The sequence below is a fragment of the Bufo gargarizans genome, chromosome 1 (genome assembly GCF_014858855.1).
Source record: "Bufo gargarizans isolate SCDJY-AF-19 chromosome 1, ASM1485885v1, whole genome shotgun sequence".
In the NCBI taxonomy this organism is placed as follows: domain Eukaryota; kingdom Metazoa; phylum Chordata; class Amphibia; order Anura; family Bufonidae; genus Bufo; species Bufo gargarizans.
Window position 1 is genome coordinate 575214249 of NC_058080.1, and position 20313 is coordinate 575234561.

The 20313-nt window shown below is 45.9% G+C and overlaps 1 protein-coding gene across 4 annotated transcripts in view; it reads right to left on the reverse strand.

Moving 5' to 3' along the window:
* The window catches only part of BCL7A (BAF chromatin remodeling complex subunit BCL7A), a 29902-nt gene extending 16641 nt beyond the window's left edge, over positions 1-13261 (reverse strand). For 2 of the 4 annotated variants that reach the window (XM_044275733.1, XM_044275732.1), the window contains exon 1: positions 12348-13258. In XM_044275733.1, the coding sequence (XP_044131668.1) occupies positions 12348-12439 (92 nt within the window). In that variant the 5' untranslated portion in view covers positions 12440-13258. Of the gene's footprint in view, positions 1-12347 lie in introns of all 4 variants that reach the window. The other 2 variants (XM_044275734.1, XM_044275731.1) reach the window with 2 other exon arrangements.
* Between the last annotated feature and the right edge of the window lie 7052 nt (positions 13262-20313).

A 20313-nucleotide genomic window follows, 5' to 3' on the forward strand; every position in this document is an offset into this window, starting at 1 on the left:
AAAACAAAATAGAAAGAGTATTGCAATACTCGATACCACGCAAAAAAAATAAACCACCAGAAAAAGCCGCGTGCATTCCGCATTTTATGGGACGTCCAGCCCATAATCGAACAGTCGATCCAATTTTTTTTTTTGGGGGGGGGACAATATGACTAAAAAATTGTGAATCGCGCAGTTTTTATTTATTTATTTTTTCTGCTACGGTGTTCACCGCATAGTAGATATTTTTTATATTTTAACAGTTCGCACTTTTTTTTTTTTTGGGTGTGGCGATACGTAATATGTTTATTTATTGTTTATATATTTTATATGTAAAATTGGGAAAGGGGGTGAGTTAAACTAAATTTTTTTTTTTTTTTTACTTTTTATTGAATAACTATTAGCCCCCTTAGGGGCTACAACCTGGGATCTTTTGATCCCTTGTACTATTCACCCTAATAGTACACACAGCAGCAGGGAGATTAACATGGCAGCCAGGACTTCAGTAGCGTCCTAGCTGCCACGGTAACCGAACCGAGCAACAGGATTACACTGCTGGGGCTCTGATCACAACTGCCACCAATGAGGAGGAGGGGAGGGAACCCTGTGGCCACTGCCACCAATGATTATAACACAGGGAGGGGGGCGCACTGCAACACCAATGAAGATGACCAACCTTTTAATACAAATACAGGAGGAGGGTGCTGGCGGCAGAATCACATAGCCGGCACCCGAACTCTATGACAGGGTGCTGTGATCCGTGGCAGTTAACCCCCTCAGTCAATAGCAGGCAGATGCAGCAGCAATATGTGTGAGGGGCCCGGGCATATGGGGAGGGGGCATTATAGGTCTTGGATAACCCCTTTAATTTTTATTTCTATGCTTCACAATTAATCTACTTCATCACTGAAAATGGATGCTTGCAAAGGTGCTTATTGGGGGGTGTTCACATACAGCAGACTTTATTGGAGAAAATGACTGCGACTACAAATCGGTTCCCTCATTTGAATGGATCTAGCAGAAATCCACGCGCTTGCTGCCACAGCAACCCCATTCAGATGGCTGGAACGGATTTTCAGTCACAGAAATAAAAAATAATCTGCAGTGTGGTGAGGCACCCTCACTGATTTATTAATTGGGTTCTCTCACTTCAGACATTGGGGGCTTATCATTAGGATATTCCCCCCAATGTCTGATAGGTGCGGGTCCCACACCTATCTTTAGAACGGAGCCCACAACATGAAAGGGGCACACCGGGCATGCGTAGCCCACTCCATTCATTCCTATGGAGGAGCTAAAAATTGTCGACCAATGGCTCGGCTATTTCCATCAGCCCCACAGAAATGAATGGAGCGGTGCATTTCCCATTCATTTCAGTGGGACTGCCAAAAATATCTTAGCGATATGCCCTCAATGTCTGAGGTGAGACAACCCCTTTAATTGAAAAGGATGACTTTTTAGGATATTACAAGCTGCTCTAGTTAGGAAATTAAAGGCGTTCTCTGGAAAGGATTTAAAATGGCCGCCTACAACCTGTCTTAGGGCTAATGCACACGACCGTGCCGTTTTTTTTGCGGTCCGCAAGTTGCAGATCCGCCAAAAACGGATGCCGTCCGTGTGCCTTCCGCAATTTGCAGAACGGAACAGGAGGCCCATTATAGAAATGCATATTCTTGTCTGCAAAACGGACAAGAATAGGACATGCTTCATAATTTTTGCGGGGCCACGGAACGGAGCAACGGATGCGGACAGCACGCGGAGTGCTGTCCACATCTTTTGCGGACCCATAGAAATGAATGGTTCCGTATACGGACCCTATATGGAATCAAAATACGGCCCGTATACGGAACGCAAAAACCGTTCGTGTGCATGAGCCCTTAGTATGTGAAGAGGATTGGTTGCCTCCACTTGCAGAGCTGCCTTAGGAGGGTGAGGGGGCGCTGTTTCACTATTCACAACACCCTGGCACTTGTATATACTACACATTGGTAAGTTTTCCTGCCGGGCTGCTCAGCCATGATGACCTATCATAGGCAGGATCACATCATTACCATCTATTGTAGAGCAGTGTAGTGTGGCTTCACCCCCTTAGGCAGCTCTGCAAGTGAAGGCCACCAGTCCTGCTCACATTCTAGGACAGGTTACTGGCAGCCATTTTACCGGTAATTACATTCCTGTAGAACCCCTTTAAAGACTCACCTGTCAGCAACACTACAGTTCCAGTGTAGAGCTCCCTTCTACGCTTCCGCCAGACTGGAAATGCTGAGCGACATCTACACACATCACCACTGCTGGCCAATCAATGGCCTCCGTGGTAACGTATGCAGGCACGGCACGTGACCGCTGCCACCACTGATGTGATTGATTGCCTTCACCTTTCATTGCATATTTCTGTTTTTAATTAATAAAAAATAATAGATAAGTTCTCCTTTGTGTGTAGCACACATTTACACTCATCAATATGATGGCATATTGAATGTACAATGAATCCACTGGTAACCCAAATGCCATTTATTTATTCAGACACAGTACAATATATATGGGTGACTGTCCCACACCAGTAAGTACAACCTTGGGCTGGCCCCTTCACTCTGCTGATGGTGGGTGTTCTGAAGGTCAGGTAGTCTATCAATTGAACACCCTTCAAAAAAAACAAAAAAAAACAGAAGCTGTACAGCAGCCTTATGTATGAAGCAATTTTCTCCCAATAGCAGAGAAATGACCCGCGGAGACAGTAAGAATACCGTATACCAGCTCCGAGGTTGTGCAGTTATACTTGTACACCTGTCTAAGGGGTATATTTTGTAACTACAAAACTCTAAAAATCCCATTCTCCATTAAATGTGACAACCATCATGAGTGGAACCAAAAAATGTAGTATAAAGCTTTTTATTATAATTCTGTTCACTTTAGGATTTACCCCTGGTTTTGGCTAGAATCCCCCCAAAAAGTTAACTGCTTCGGACACCAGTCCTGAGGTACTATTCAGAGTACCACATAATACTACAGCTACAGCAAGGAAAATGTGTGGCTAACTGCAGAATTGTCCGGCAAAGACAGCGGATCGTTATGCATTTCAGAAGCTGAACCCTCAGGCCTCTTTCACACAGGCATCGCGTGTGAGAGCCGGACAAGATGCACGTGCGTTGCGGGAAAATGCGCAATTTTTCCACACGAGTGCAAAGCTTTTTAATGCATTTTGCACGCGCATGAGAAAAATCGGCCTGTTTGGTACCCAGACCCGAACCCGTCACGGTTTTTGTCCGAATGCGTTGCGGGGGCATTGCGGCAAACCCGCATGAGTAGGCACGCAATTTCAGTCAGTTTTGTCTGCGATTGCGTTCCGTTTTTTTTTCCACTCGAGTGGAATGCAAGGTTATAAGGGAAAATAATAGCATTCTTAATACAGAATGCTTAGTAAAATGTCCATTGAGGGGTTAAAAATAATAAACAAATTTAACCTCTTAAGGACATAGGGCGTACAGGTACGCCCTTGTGCCCTGGTACTTAAGGACACAGGGCGTACATGTACGCCCTGTGTATTTCTGATCACTGCCATGCGGCTGGCAGTGATCGGAACCCGGTGCCTGCTCAAATCATTGAGCAGGCACCTAGGCTAAATGCGCCGGGGGGTCCCGTGACCCCCCCATGTCGGCAATCGCGGCAAACCGCAGGTCAATTCAGACCTGCGGTTTGCTGCGATTTCTGCAGTTTCTGATCCCCGCGGTCCCTGACCGCGGGGATCACAAACTTTAGTATGCCGAAAATATATCTGTATTCCCCCCCCCCCCCCTGCACCCCTTAGTGATTTTTGCCGGGTGGGAGGTGCAGGGGGAGGGTTGCGGGCGGTGCGGGAGGCGGGCGGTGCGGGAGGCGGGATCGCGATCCCCCGCCCGCCTCCCATTGCGTAATCGTTGGCGTCTAGTGGGCATACCAGGGTGCCAGCACATTGCTGGCACCCTGGTATAAACGGCTGACATCGGTGATGCGATGTCAGCCGTTTAACCCTTTCCATACAGCGGTCCGTACGGACCGCTGTATGGAAAAGGTTAACAGCGCAGGGAGCTCCCTCCCTCTCCCATCGGGGGGCTGCTGTGCCTTTGCAGCCCCTCCGAATGGAGAGGGAGAGAGCCCCCAGACAGCCCCCCCAAGCCCCGTCCTTACCCTTCCCCGTCTGCGCAGTTCTGACCATAACTGAGCAGACGGGGAAGGTTCCCATGGCAACAGGACGCCTTCTCAGGCGTCCTGCTGTCCATGGTGCTGAACAGATCTGTGCTGAAAGGCATAGATCTGTTCAGACAAAGTGTAAAATACAGTACAGTACTATATATTGTACTGTACTGTATTATACAGACATCAGACCCACTGGATCTTCAAGAACCAAGTGGGTCTGGGTCAAAAAGAAAGTGAAAAAAAAATAAAATAAAGTAAAAATCAAAAAACACATTTATCACTGATTAAAAATAAAAAAAATGAAATTCCCTACACATGTTTGGTATCGTCGTGTCCGTAACGACCTGATCTATAAAACGGTCATGTTACTTTACCCAAACGGTGAACGACATAAAAATAAAAAATTAAAAACTATGATGAAATTGAAATTTTGCCCACCTTACTTCCCCAAAAAGTTAATAAAAGTGATCAAAAAAGTTGTATGTACTCCAAAATTGTAACAATCAAACCGTCATCTCATCCCACAAAAATCATACCCTACCCAAGATAATCGCCCCAAAACTGAAAAAACTATGGCTCTTAGACTATGGAAACACTAAAACATGATTTTTTTTGTTTCAAAAATGAAATCATTGTGTAAAACTTACATAAATAAAAAAAAAGTATACATATTGGGTATCGCCGCGTTCGTATCGACCGGCTCTATAAAAATATCACATGACCTAACCCCTCAGGTGACCACTTGTTACCTTGCCGCACAAAAAGTGTAATATAGAGCAACCAAAAATCATATGTACCCTAAACTAGTACCAACAAAACTGCCACCTTATCCCGTAGTTTCTAAAATGGGGTCACTTTTTTGGAGTTTCTACTCTAGGGGTGCATCAGGGGGGCTTCAAATGGGACATGGTGTCAATAAAACCAGTCCAGCAAAATCTGCCTTCCAAAAACCGTATGGCATTCCTTTCCTTGCCGTGTGCCCGTACAGCAGTTTACGACCACATATGGGGTGTTTCTGTAAACTACAGAATCAGGGCGATAAATAATGAGTTTTGTTTGGCTGTTAACCCTTGCTTTGTAACTGGAAAAAAAATATTAAAATGGAAAATCTGCCAAAAAAAGTGAAATTTTGAAATTGTATCTCTATTTTCCATTAAATCTTGTGCAACACCTAAAGGGTTAACAAACTTTGTAAAATCAGTTTTGAATACCTTGAGGGGTGTAGTTTCTTAGATGGGGTCACTTTTTTGGAGTTTCTACTCTAGGGGTGCATCAGGGGGGCTTCAAATGGGACATGGTGTCAAAAAAACTGTCCAGCAAAACCTGCCTTCCAAAAACCATACGGCGCACCTTTCACTCTACGCCCCGCTGTGTGGCCGTACAGTAGTTTACGGCCACATATGGGGTGTTTCTGTAAACGGCAGAGTCAGGGCAATAAAGATACAGTCTTGTTTGGCTGTTAACCCTTGCTTTGTTAGTGGAAAAAATGGGTTAAAATGGAAAATTAGCCAAAAAAATGAAATTCTCAAATTTCATCCCCATTTGCCAATAACTCTTGTGCAACACCTAAAGGGTTAACGAAGTTTGTAAAATCAGTTTTGAATACCTTGAGGGGTGTAGTTTATAGAATGGGGTCATTTTTGGGTGGTTTCTATTATGTAAGCCTCGCAAAGTGACTTCAGAGCTGTAGTGGTCCCTAAAAATTGGGTTTTTGTAAATTTCTGAAAAATTTCAAGATTTGCTTCTAAACTTCTAAGCCTTGTAACATCCCCAAAAAATAAAATATCATTCCCAAAATAATTCAAACATGAAGTAGACATATGGGGAATGTAAAGGCATCACAATTTTTAGGGGTATTACTATGTATTACAGAAGTAGAGAAACTGAAACTTTGAAATTTGCTAATTTTTCCAAATTTTTGTTAAATTAGGTATTTTTTGGTGCAAAAAAAATATTTTTTTTAACTTCATTTTACCAGTGTCATGAAGTACAATATGTGACGAAAAAACAATCTCAGAACGGCCTGGATAAGTCAAAGCGTTTTAAAGTTATCAGCACTTATAGTGACACTGGTCAGATTTGCAGAAAAATGGCCTGGTCCTAAGGTGTAAAAAGGCTGTGTCCTTAAGGGGTTAACGTACTCCATCGACTTGATGGACCATGTGATGAGCGCAGTGACGTCATCAAAAGGTCCTTTAGCCAGGTCCTGAAGAAAGTAGAAAGAAGAGGAGATCCGCTACGCAACCAAGTGGATGGGGTGAGTTAAATTTGTTTATTATTTTTAACCCCTCAATGGACATTTTACTAAACATTCTGTATTAAGAATGCTATAGTTTTCCCTTATAACCATGCTATAAGGGAAAATAATAAAGATCGGGTCCCCATCCTGATCGTCTCCTAGAAACCATGAGTGAAAATCGCACCGCACCCGCGGGGAATGCTTGCGATTTTCACGCAGCCCCATTTACTTCTATGGGGCCTGCGTTGAAAAACGCACAATATAGAGTTTGCTGCGATTTTGACACAACGCACAAGTGATGCGTAAAAATCACCGCTCATGTACACAGCCCCATAGAAGTAAATGGGTCCGGATTCAGTGCGGGTGCAATGCGTTCACCTAACGCATTGCACCCGTGCGGAATTCTCGCCCGTGTGAAAGGGGCATTAGGGACCATTCACAAGGCGTAGTTTTAAGTGGAATTTTGGTGCAGACAGCCACGCCAAAGTTTGGACAAAATCCCATTAGTGTTCGTGTCCTTTCTGTGCTCCATTCTTTGCAATGGGAGGCAGCTCTGAACATTGCAGAGCGGTGGTTTAAATCTGTGGCCACACCGAGAACGGACATGTTCCCTCTCAGCGGCTGCGGCTTTAAACTGACGCTCTGCACTGTTTAGTACTGCCTTTGACTGTAACGAATGGGGGCAGAAAGGACGTGGTTGCTGGCAGGATTTCAGCACAGCTGTCTGCGCAAAAATATGCTGTGTGATCTAGACCTTAAAGTTACCCTGTAGCACCAGAAACTATAAAAACAGATTTAGGCTCTTTCACACTTGCGTTGTCCGGATCCGTCGTGTACTCCACTTGCCGGAATTACACGCCGGTTTCCGGAAAAAACGCAAGTGAACTGAAAGCATTTGAAGACGGATCAGTCTTCAAAATGCGTTCAGTGTTACTATGGCAGCCAGGACGCTAATAAAGTCCTGGTTGCCATAGTAGTAGTGGGGAGCGGGGGAGCAGTATACTTACCGTCCGTGCGGCTCCCGGGGCGCTCCAGAATGACGTCAGAGCGCCTCATGCGCATGGATGACGTGTCCATGCGATCACGTCATCCATGCGCGTGGGGCGCCCTGACGTCACTCTGGAGCGCCCCGGGAGCCACACGGATGGCAAGTATACTGCTCCCCCGCTCCCCACTACACTTTACCATGGCAAACAGGACTCTAGCGTCCTGGCAGCCATGGTAACCATTCAGAAAAAGCTAAACGTCGGATCCGGTAATGCGCCGAAACAACGTTTAGCTTAAGGCCGGATCCGGATTAATGCCTTTCAATGGGCATTAATTCCAGATCCGGCCTTGCGGCAAGTGTTCAGGATTTTTGGCTGGAGCAAAAAGCGCAGCATGCTGCGGTATTTTCTCCGGCCAAAAAAACGTTCCGGTCCTGAACTGAAGACATCCTGATGCATTCCTGATACGAGAATTCTCTATTCAGGAATGCATTAGGATAAAACTGATCAGGATTCTTCCGGCATAGAGCCCCGACGACGGAACACTATGCCGGAACAGAACAACGCAAGTGTGAAAGAGCCCTTAAAGGGGTTTTCTGACAGCTATTAAAAGGGCTAAAAACAACAAAACATAGTACTTGACCTGTCCCCCACCACAACTCCTGGCTGCAGTGGTGACAACAGTATGTAGCACACATCACCACTGCAGCCAGGGCCAGTCTACCATGCAGGTCATCATCCTGCTGACAAACACAATAATGGGTTTCCAAGGAGTTAAAAAAAAATATGAAAAAACTACACACTCATAGCAAACAATTGGTCATAGATATGTATAAAAATTAGAGCCATTTACACCCATGGGGCTAATCCACATATGGTTATCTTTTACAGTTTTCACATCAAGTGACACCACTTTGTTTAGTGGCCTATGATGCAGATTTGAAAACAATGGGAAGCAAGTGGTGGCAGACATAGCTACTAGGGATGAGCGAATCGACTTTGGATGCTTCATCCGAAGTTGATTCGCATAAGACTTTGTTGTAAAACTGAACGGAGTGGGAACTAAACAGGGTTGCAGTGCGGATCGCAAGTAGCCACCTCCAAAATCTCAGAATCAAAAAAATCCAGCAATCTTAGATTTTTATTTTTACAATTCTGGGGTCACAGCAACTTGCAAGACGTTCTGTTACCCAATGGTTGCACAATCGGGTGCCGCGGCCAAGATCACCATGAAGCCCTAGTCTTATGCTCTTTTCACACTTGTGTTGGAGCCTTCTTTGCAAATTCCATTAGATTAGATGGCTTCTGCCAGTCAAGGCGAAGGACACTATGATGGATCCCACTAGAAGTCAATGGTGTCAGACATCAAGCAGATCTAGCACTGCATCATGGCTCCCATTATAAACAGAATGTACAATGTAGATGTGAACAGCGCCTTAGAGGGGAGTTCATTCAGACTGTAAGCTCGTACAGACGGGCACCTTACTACTTTTGCCTCATTAGGTCTTTATTGGTTGGAATACTCATTTTTAGGCTGAATTCACACCTGCCTCTGAGCATCTGCAACTTCCGATAAAATGATGGTCTCCATGATAGGTCAGTAGGATCCAACGAACATCTTTTGTGTCAGTCATAAGATGGATCTGGCAGTACGTCCTTTTGAGAACAGAAAACTAGAACTAAAACTCAGCCTTATTTTTTTTTTCCACTATTGCGAAATGCTGCTGAATTTGTCACCGCTATAGATTATTATTTGTCTCATCTTGAAAAGCTTTTACACTGGCCATTTACTTTACAATTACTGCTTAAAGGGGTCTTCCACTTTTTAGATATTGATGACCTATCTTCCAGATAGGTCATTAATATCAGAATGATGGAGGTTAGGCGCCCCCTCAGCTGCTGTTTTTGGCAGCCACCAGCAGTATAAAGAAAACAGGATGGTGCCGGAAGTAGATAGCTGTCCATTGTGTAGTAAGAGCAGAGCTGCAGTACTCCGGCACGGCCACTGTACAGCAGACAGCTTTCTGCATCCGGTTGATAGGTGAGGTGGCTGGGCATCAGACCCCCTCCGATCTGATACTAATGACCTATCTGGAGAATAAGTCACCGATATCTACTGACTAGAAATCCCCTTGAACAAAAATGCACTAAAAACGTATGAAGTTTTACCAGTGCCACTTTGTAGCTTGTGACTGCAAAAAAAGTCTGCATTTTGGCCACCTTGTACAGTCCATCTGAATTTTTTAAAAGGGTTGTCGGTTTTTAAAGGTGTTTTCCGGGATTTTCATATTTTGCCTATGCTCAGGATAAGGCTACATGCACACGACCGTATGCGTTTTGCAGATCTGCAAAAAAAAAAAAAACACGGATGACATCCGTATGCCATCAGTTTTTTTTTTTGCGGATCCATTGTAACAATGCCTAAGGCTACATGCACATAACCATATGTCTTTTGCGGTCCGCCCAAAAAAAACCCCCAAAAAAACAGATGACATCCATAAGCCATCAGTTTTTTTTTGCGGATCCATTGTAACAATGTCTAAAACGGACAAGAATAGGACATGTTCTATTTTTTTTGCAGGGCTACGTTACGGACATACTGATGGGGACAGCACACGGTGTGCTGTCCGCATTATTTGCGGACCAATTGAAATGAATAGGTCTGCATCCTATCCGAAAAAAAAAAAAAAAAAAAAAAAACGGAACGGACACGGAAACAAACATCGTTCGTGTGCATGTACCCTAATTCATCAATATCAGATCTGCAGCGGTCTGACTCCAGGCACGTTAACCTGTCACATGGCCTGAGCTGCAATACCAAGCACGGCCACTATTAGGGCTCTTTCACACGAGCGGATGCCGCGCGTGACATCCGCTCCGTAAATGAGAGCCAAGACCCGATGCAGACTGCAGAAGCACGGGGCATTAACATGATTGATAATGCTCCGTGCCTCTCTGTGATTTCGTAGTAAAGAGATCACAGTGACAACTTTATCTCACCGTGATTTCGTAGTAAAGAGGTCACAGAGAGGCACGGAGCATTATCAGTCATGTTACTGCTCCATGCCTCTGCAGTCTGCATCGGGTCTTGGCTGTCATTCACGGAGCGGATATCACACACGGCATCCGCTCGTGTGAAACAGCCCTTAGGGTACTTTCACACTTGCGTTAAACTTTTCCGGCACTGAGTTCCGTCCTAGGGGCTCAATACCGGAAAATAACTAATTAGTTTTATCCACATTCATTCTGAATGGAGAGCAATACATTCAGTATGCATCAGGATGTCTTCAGTTCAGTCAGTGTACGTTTTTTGGCCGAAGAAAATACCACAGCATGCTGCAGTATTTTCTCCATCCAAAATTCCGGAACACCTGCCAGAATGCCATTGAAATGCCTTAATACCGGATCTGGCCCCAAGTGTTCCGGAAAAAACTGATCCGGTTTTGCGGTCTGCGCAGACCTTTAAAAATGTGAAAAAGATAAATACCGGATCCGGTTTTCCGGACGACAACTGGAGAGATGGATCTACAAATGGTATCTGTTTGTATACAGATTGCCGGATCCGGCGACGGAACTGTATGCCGGAATCCAACAATGCAAGTGTGAAATGAACACCGTGTTTGGTAAGCTGAGGACAGGTCATCAATATGAAAATCCCAGAGAATCCCTTTTAGGGGGCATTCACGTGACTGTATGTATTTTGCAGTCTGCAAAAAAATACAGATGACGTCCGTGTTGCATCTGTTTTTTTTTGCTGACCCATTGGAACAATGCCTATTATTATCTACAAAATGGACACGAATAGGACGTGTTCTATCTTTTTTGCGGGACTGCAGAACAAACATATGAATGCAACGGATACAAAAAAACGTGGATCGGATGCGGATCAGAAATACGGTCGTGTGGAGAGGGACGACACCACTTATCGGTGCAGCTTACCATTGGATGACAGCTGTGCTTTGTACTGCAGCTCAGCCCTATTCACTTGAATGGGACTGAGCTTCGCCTAGATCATGTGACCGATGAACGTGACATCATTGGCGTAGAAAGAGGCTGACAGGAGGGGGTGCCAGGAGTCGGGCTCCCACCTATTAAATATTGATCAGAGGTAACACTCAGAAAACCCCTTTAGCTCGGCCCCATAGACAGCTCAGGACGTGCGATACATATAGGGGATTATTCCAGGAGAGACCCCTCTGGATGACTACCCAGCTGCACCGCACTGATCTCATCATATAGAAACTTCACGGCCATTTAAACGACTGTCCAATAAGCAGCCGGAAGGTCATCCCACAATAAGACGGCCGCTTCCCATTGGCTCCCGCACGGCTCACCGAGGTGTCCCTATCCCAATAAATAGCAGATGAAAACACCATTGATAAAACTTTGGGGAGGCTGGAGAAGCGGCGCTGCCCCGCGCCCGAAGATTTCGCCCAGGTCAGCCGGAGATCGCCGAGTGCCGGGAAGACAAAGGAGGCTTGTGTAATGAGATCAGTGCGATCGGCGCTCATCCGGTGCGACAATCTGCCAGCACGGAGCACGTGTGGTGCCCGAGTGTAAACACGGACCGGAGAAGTGGGGGCCCCAGCCGGCTCCTGTGAGAGCGCTCAGCCGTGCAGCCGCACTTCCTCCATCTTCAGAGGAGGGGGAGCGCGAGCCTCGGGGCCAAAGCGCTAAATTTAAAAGCCTTTTCTGCGCCCCTGATGAGGGCTATAAATAAGAGCGGCGCTCCGCAGTCGGCGGGGAGGAGGCTGCGGCCAGGAGCGGCCACAATGGGCTGGCTCTGCCCCCTCGCCGGCGAGCACTGAGCTGACATGGCTGCCGGCTTTGGCGGGAGCTCGGAGCACTCGTAGACACTGTACGGCCGAGGGGGCTCCGGGGGGCTCGGGGACCCCGCAGTGCCGCGTCCCAGGCACGCCGCGCTGCCGCCGCCTCCCTCCATTTCTCTCCTTTGTTGTCCTTTTTCTTACCATTTCCGTACTTTTTCGATGGCGGCCATAACCCGTTTGATGTCATCTTTAGCTCGGCTCCGTGTCTCGGCTCTGACCGAACGTCCCGACATGGCTGCAGCGGGTTAGCAGGGAGGGGGAGAGGAGGGAGAGTCGCCGCCGGTTACTTGTAGCTTTCTTTGCTCTCTCGCACACTCACATACACACATACGGCCGAGCACAGGCACCACGCGCATGCGCACTCTCCTGCCTGCCGGGACTCGCAGCGGGGGGATGGGAAAGGGAAGCGCCGCACACCCACAATTACAATGCAACACTCCGGCACCCTGCTTTTTCATCTTCCCGGTGGGTGCCCGCTGGGGGGCAATGCTGGTCCTGAGCGTCCAGAGAAAGGGGCATCTTGTCTGACGTCTTTATAGGGCAGCTGTATAATGCGGTGTAAGGTGATGACAGATGAGGATCTGAAGGTGTCGGACGATAATCGAGGAAAGTTTTACCGGATCCGTGTGATCGCTGTCTTGTGTATCTTTATGTGCATCAGGGGCCCGCTGAGTGTAAACACTGAGCTAGGGCTGCATTCACACAGTAGTAGCGTTTTTATTACCACACCATGTACAGATGTTGTGCTGTGACTGGAATAAAGACGGGTCTAAGCAGCTTGCCATTTTCTGTATGATGTTCCTATTATCTGCAGAAAATAAAAGAAGTCACATCTAGAGCAGTGGAAAGCGCTGTAATACCAGATAAAGCCAGTAGACAAGTGTGGCGCTGTTCTGGGGGGTATTGTCTAATCTCAGACGATCACTCAGTAGACTGACACACAAGACTGACACTGGCCCAAAAACACTATGCGGATTATGTGCATTTTGTCCGCACAGATTTTTGTGCAAAAAAACGCAACATAAAACCCCTTTCACACGAGCGAGTTTTCCTTGTGGGTGCGACGTGTGTGGTGAATGCATAGCACCCGCACTGAATCCAGATCCATTCATTTCAATGGGACTGTGTACATGAGCGTTTTTTCCACGCATCAGTTCTGCATTGCGTAAAAAAAAACGCAGCATGTTCTATTGTGTTTGTTTGTTTGTTTTTTACATTTTTTTTTATTACTGAAAAATGCATTTCATCCGGATGTAGTCTGGATTCAATGTGTCTTTCACTGATGGCTGCTAGGAGATCTTGTCTGTAATTCTTTAGCTTTTTTTTCATGTGCATAAAAACCCCATCAAAACTGGTTGATTGCTCCTACATGAGAAATAACACACCACGTGCTGCCCGCATCCATACGTTCGTTCTCTGGCATCCACAAAAATGTATAACCTGACCTAATGTAAAGCCCGCTGCCTTGGAGTGACCTTAGATTCTGCCCTTTCCTTCCGACCGCACATCCAAGCCCTTTCCACCACCTGCCGCCTCCAACTCAAAAACATCTCCCGCATCCGTGCTTTCCTTAACTTCGAATCTGCGAAAATGCTCGTACATGCCCTCATTATCTCCCGCCTAGACTACTGCAACATTCTCCTCTGTGGCCTTCCATCTAGCATCCTCGCACCCCTCCAATCTATCCTCAACTCCGCTGCCCGACTAATCCACCTCTCACCTTATTACGCCTCTGCCAATCCCTTCACTGGCTCCCCATTGCCCAACGAATCCACTTCAAAGTACTGACAAACGCATACAAGGCCGTCCATAACCTGTCCCCTCCCTACATCTCTGAGCTACTTTCCCGATACATCCCCACACGCACTCTCCGATCCTCACAAGACCTTCTCTCCTCTCCTCTCCTCTTATCGCCTCTTCCCACAATCGACTCCAAGATTTCTCCCGTGCATCCCCCATACTCTGGAACTCGCTACCCCAACATATCAGACTCTCACCTACAGCGGAATCCTTCAAAAGAAACCTGAAAACCCACCTCTTCAGACAAGCCTACAACCAGTGACCCTGCTGCCTCTATACCGCCATGACCAACTTCACCCGCACCTACTGTGTCCTTCTCCCATACCATGTAGATTGTAAGCCCTCACGGGCAGGGCCCTCTCTCCTTCTGTACCAGTTTGTAACTCATCTTGTTTATGATTAGTACAATTGTCTGTTATGTATGTGCACCGCTTATCATATGTACAGCGCTATGGAATGAATGGCGCTTAAATAATAAAGAATAATAATGTAAAGATTCCTAACAATCCTGTCGTTCGTGCAGGCACATCCATCATCATACCTGGGCAGCAGATTGTGTGATCTGCTGCCCAGAAATAATGATTCTGTATGCTATAGCCATCCCTTGTCCTTATATATGCAGCGGTCTCCTTCATTGAGCGAGCAGCCGACTGTCTGGAAGGAACGCTTCCTTCCTGACAACCGGCTGTAACATTGTGCGGTGTAAACCCGATTTGAGAAACCGCTCTCATTGTTTGAACACTGTATAGATTAAATGAAATTATCTGGACTGACATTCTGCTGTTCGACCACAAGATGTTGCTGTTTCCTAAACACAGCTAACAGGCTGCATATATTTCCATATACCTGTACATGAGGTGGAGTTTTTCCGAGCCTGGAGAAGAAAAGGGAGCAGCCATCTTAGAGGAAGCTGAGAATGAGGAACTGTGAGTAGAGGATCCAATGGCATCCAGGTGTGGGAGCATTCCTCAGTGACGGCCTTGTATGCGTTTGTCAGTGCTGTTAAGTAAAGCTGGTTGTGTCCAAGACCCTGATCCTGACCAGAGGAACGAGGATTGCTTCCAGGAACCCTAATGAGAGCTGAGGAGCAAAGCAACATACACTACGGTACCGCATGCTTGTTGGAGAGACATTTGTTCTGTTCATTCACCAGCGGATGCAGAGCAGACCCGGGTCGGTAAGATCGTGCACACACCTCATCACAGTGTTGGTGCCTAGAGACTGAGACCAGGTCTGTAGTTAGTCAGTTAGGGTCTCTGTCAGGCCACAAGTGTTGATATTAGGGCTGAGCGAATTGACTTCGGATGAAACCAAAATCGATTTGCATAAAACTTTGTTTCAATACTGTATGGAGCGAGCGTGCTGTACAGTATTAGAATGTATTGGCTCTGATGAGCTGAAGATATTGCTTTGCAAAGTCTTATGAGACTTCGCATAATTAATTCAGAAATTGATTTATACTGTAAAAAAAACATCCCGAACTTGGGTTCTGTTCCAAGTGGTACCTTGGAACCGAACCTGAGTTTGGGAAATGGTTTTTTTTTTTTTACAGTATAAATCAATTTCTGAAGTTATTATGCAAAGTTTCGCAAGACTTCACGAAGCAATAACTTCAGCTCATCAAAGCCAATACATTCTAATACTGTACAGGGCGCTCGCTCTGTACAGTATTGAAACAAAGTTTTATGCAAATCGATTTTGGCTTCATCCGAAGTAGATTCGCTCATCCCTAGTTGCTATTGTTCATTGCAAGGTCTCCATAACTTAAAGGGAACCTTTCACTTGGATTTTGGGTATAGAGCTGAGCACATGGGCTGCTAGTATGGCACATCCGCAATATCCAGTCCCCATAGCTCTCAGTTAATTTTTTTTTCTGACACAAAAAAAGCACAGTTGTTTCTATATAAAGGAGCTGTTACTAACCTTTCCAGAGCCCAGCCATGCCCACTGTGAAGGAGCCCAGCACCTCCCCGCATCCTCCGAATCTCCTCCTCGCTTCCCGACATCAGAGCTAGAGCGCTGTAATCTCACGATGCGTGAGCTAGTGCATGCGCAGTGTCGGCATAGTGTTCCTTCCCTGTGCTGGCATCAGCCTCAGGGAACGAACTGAATGCGCTAGCGAGATTACAGCACTCTATTAGCACGTAAAACAAGGGGACGTCGCTTCATACAGGGTGCCCGGCTGCAGCCATCTCCGTCTGGTGCCCAGCACCGCCTTCCCACTAGGAATCGCCGCCCTCCCTTCCTATAGAGCAGCCTCCCTCACCTCAGCACCGCCTCCGAAATCGTCCGCTCCCTCATCCAGATCCTGTGCGGCTGTGAGAGGATGGCTGCAATGGGCGGTCAAGGCAGGTTTGAGCTGCCAGGAGTCCGCACGGGCGCATCAGGTTATACCTAGTGTGCACGCGCGGGATCTGGCTGAGAGAGCAAACTATTTCGGAGGCAGTGCTGAGGTGAGGGAGGCAGCTCTATAGAAAGGGAGGGCGGCGCCGGGCACCCTGTATGAAGCGACGTCCCCTTGGGCACCTTAGGTAGGTGAATGACAGGTTATATAAACCTGTTTTATGTGCTAATAGAGCCACAGGCAGATTTAATAAGGTCAGTTTCGGATTCAGGGCATTAGTAGGTACCTGGCCATATGTTTAGGTTATAGGCCTCAAATGTCATGACAGAATCCCTTTAAGAAAATAGAATCTAGTGCCATTTCCCCCGATGAACGGCGCACATGCTCTCCTGAGCCGCAGGCACTATGCAGTGATGGTTTTGAGCCTGCTGAGTTGACTAGGGCAGCGCAGAGGCAGGGGGATGACCTTCCGCCTGTGCACTTTCCTGCTCGGTTTAGCAGCAGTGATGTCACCGCTGGGTAGAGCACCCTCTGGGGACTGGTGGAGCAGGGAGCTGATGGCTCCCTCCTTCACCATTGCATTCAACTGTGTCTTTGTCCTCAGGATGCAGAAACAGTTGGTCAGGACATGTCACAGCCCAAGCATGACCACAGGACTGACTTCCCAGATCCAAGACGATTGGGAGATATGGGCTTTGTAGTAGTTCTTGATGCAGTTTATTTAACCAAAGACCGGTTTGGATTCAAAAGGAATGGGGGGGGGGGGGGGGGAGAAAAAGAGGACTTTTACTTCTCCTTCCTGCTGGATCCTCTCCTGTCTTTGGATCAAAAAGCTGCACGTGTTATTCCAGCCTATGGATTCTATGGGGAGGGATTAAACTACAGCTGCATGAGTATGTGTTTCTTATTGCATCAGTGTTTCATCAGTTTTTTTTAGAGGCTGTCATAGTTTTTCCTGCCTGGAAGACGGCCTGTTAGTATGATAAATGAGTAATACTGATGCCATCTATATTGCAGATCTGTATTAGGGTCCATTCACACGTCTGTTTTTTCTTTCCTGATCTGTTCAGTTTTTTTGCGGACCAGATCTGGACCCATTCATTTTCAATAGGTCCTGAATAAAATCGGACAGCACAATGCGCGCTGTCCATTTCTGTTGTTCCGTTCCGCATGTCCGAAAAAATATAAAACATGTCCTATTCTTTTCCGCAAAAATCGGATCCTGGTACAATACAAAGTCAATGGATCCGCAAAAAACGGAAGACATTCGTATGTCATCCGTTTTATGCGGATTCCGTTCCTGGAAATGAAATCCTGCAAACAGAAACTTTTTTTTTTTTTTTTTAAAGAAATCCAAACAACTTTATTTGCTTATTGAAATTTATACAGGTTTTCGTTTTTTGCGGATCCGCAAAGAACGGATGACATACGGAAACATTTTCAGGAACAACGGATCCGCAAAAAACGGACCCGAATTTCGGGATATAGAAAAATACTGACGTGTGAATGTAACCTTACAGATATTTACTGGTATGTATGAAACTGGTTTAAGGGGCTGTACACACATGAGCTTCAGCATGATGGCTCATGGTTAGCGCTGGGGTCCTGGGTTCAAATCTGACCAAGTGCAACATCTGAATGGAGTTTGTATGTGCTCCCTGTCTTTGTGGGGGGGTTTCCTCCCCCACTTCAAAGACATACTGAGAGGGAACTGAGGAGACGTACTGTGAGATTGTGATCTCCACTGGAGACAGTAAGCAATGATAATGTCTGTAAAGCGCTGCGGAATATGTCTGCTAGAAGTGAGTAAAGAACCATGCTGCATAATTTAGAAAAACAGCAGAGCAACAAAAAAAAAAACACGTGTCCGCCCTGCATTTCATACATTTAGTGTCATTTTTGACCGAGCCTAAAAACATGGTCAGAAATGACACTAACCCTGGGTTCAGACCTGAGCGTTCTGAAACGAGCGCTCTGTATGCGCGATTGTACCTGGCGTTTACAATCGCGCATACAGAGACAAGCGAACACACATTGTCGCACGTTCCCGAAAGTCTATGTACGGGAACGCGCGACAAACGCCCCAAAAAAAGCTCAAGAACTTGTTTGAGCGTAGGACGTTTTACAGCGCGATCGTACGCTGCTGTAAAACACCCAGGTGAGAACCATTCCCATAGGGAAGCATTGGTTTCTCCTTGTTGAGCGTTTTACAGCGCGTAGGAACGCGCTGTAAAACGCTCAGGTGCGAACTTAGGGTAAAAAGTGCTGACAAAAAAGCAACAAATTGTGTTATCAGACTGTGCAGGGAGAAACGGTGATGGGGATGGAGTGCTGCGTTCCCTTAACCCCCTTCTGATTTAATTTTTTCTTCTCTTCCTGCCTTCCAGCAGCCATTACTTTTTTATTTTTCTATTCACATAGCTGTATCAGGGAGTTTTTTTTAGGGACAAATTGTACTTTCTAATGGTATAATTTTTATATTGTATACAATGTATTGGAAAGTTGAAAAAAACATTCTACTGGTAATGGGGTGGAATTGGGGAAACAAAAATAATTTCACCATTGTTTTATTGTTCAATAGTATTTTATTGAAGGTACAAAACATAAGCCCAGCTATTACTGAGCATAAAAGAACTAAATAACAGCAATATACATATTTGTGGTACTGTACACAGGAAGCAGCGTACAATTCAGAAACAAAAACTTAAAAGATAACTGTCACACTTAGACCCTAATTTCAATTTTCATATATGTAGTTACTAATAACATGATATTCCAGAATCAGTTACTATTAGACTGACTTACCCCATATGTAATAAGATTCAAAACGCATTACAATGTTTTGCACTCGCACGGAAAAATCGTGCATAGTTCCTGCAACGCACCCGCACCGCCTGTCTGAAAGAGGCCTAATAGTTTAGCCATATTAACTCCAAACAGACACTAATACACTGGTGGCAGGTGCACTTGGTTTGACCGTTAAGCTCCCCCCACCAACAGACAAACTTTGTAACATATTAAGTTTGGTAATTGTGCTCTCGTGCCTTGCCTCTGGCCTTCATCACTGGTGCAATGATGTTATAAATGGTGAAGTCCTATGACCACGGCAACCAAATGCTGCCACAAGACATTGTATTGTTAATATACACTCACCTAAAGAATTATTAGGAACACCTGTTCTATTTCTCATTAATGTGATTATCTAGTCAACCAATCACATGGCAGTTGCTTTAATGCATGTAGGGTTGTGGCCCTGGTCAAGACAATCTCCTGAACTCCAAACTGAATGTCAGACTGGGAAACAAAGGTGGGCTACAACAGCAGAAGACCCCACCGGGTACCACTCATCTCCACTACAAATAGGAAAAAGAGGCTACAATTTGCACGAGCTCACCAAAATTGGACTGCTGAAGACTGGAAAAATGTTGCCTGGTCTGATGAGTCTCTACCATTTGAATGTCTCAACAGAAATCGAGACTGAATTTGGCGTAAACAGAATGAGAACATGTATCCATCATGCCTTGTTACCACTGTGCAGGCTGGTGGTGGTGGTGGTTTAATGGTGTGGGGGATGTTTTCTGGGCACACTTTAGACCCCTTAGTGCTAATTGGCCATCGTTTAAATGCCACGGGCTACCTGAGCATTGTTTCTGACCATGTCCATCCCTTCATGACCACCATGTACCCATCCTCTGATGGCTACTTTCAGCAGGATAATGGACCATGTCACAAGCTCGAATCATTTCAAATTGGTTTCTTGAACATGACAATGAGTTCACTGTACTAAAATGGCCCCCACAGTCACCAGATCTCAACCCAATAGAGCATCTTTGGGATGTGGTGGAACGGGAGCTTCGTGCCCTAGATGTGCATCCCTCAAATCTCCATCAACTGCAAGATGCTATCCTATCAATATGGGCCAACATTTCTAAAGAATGCTATCAGCACCTTGTTGAATCAATG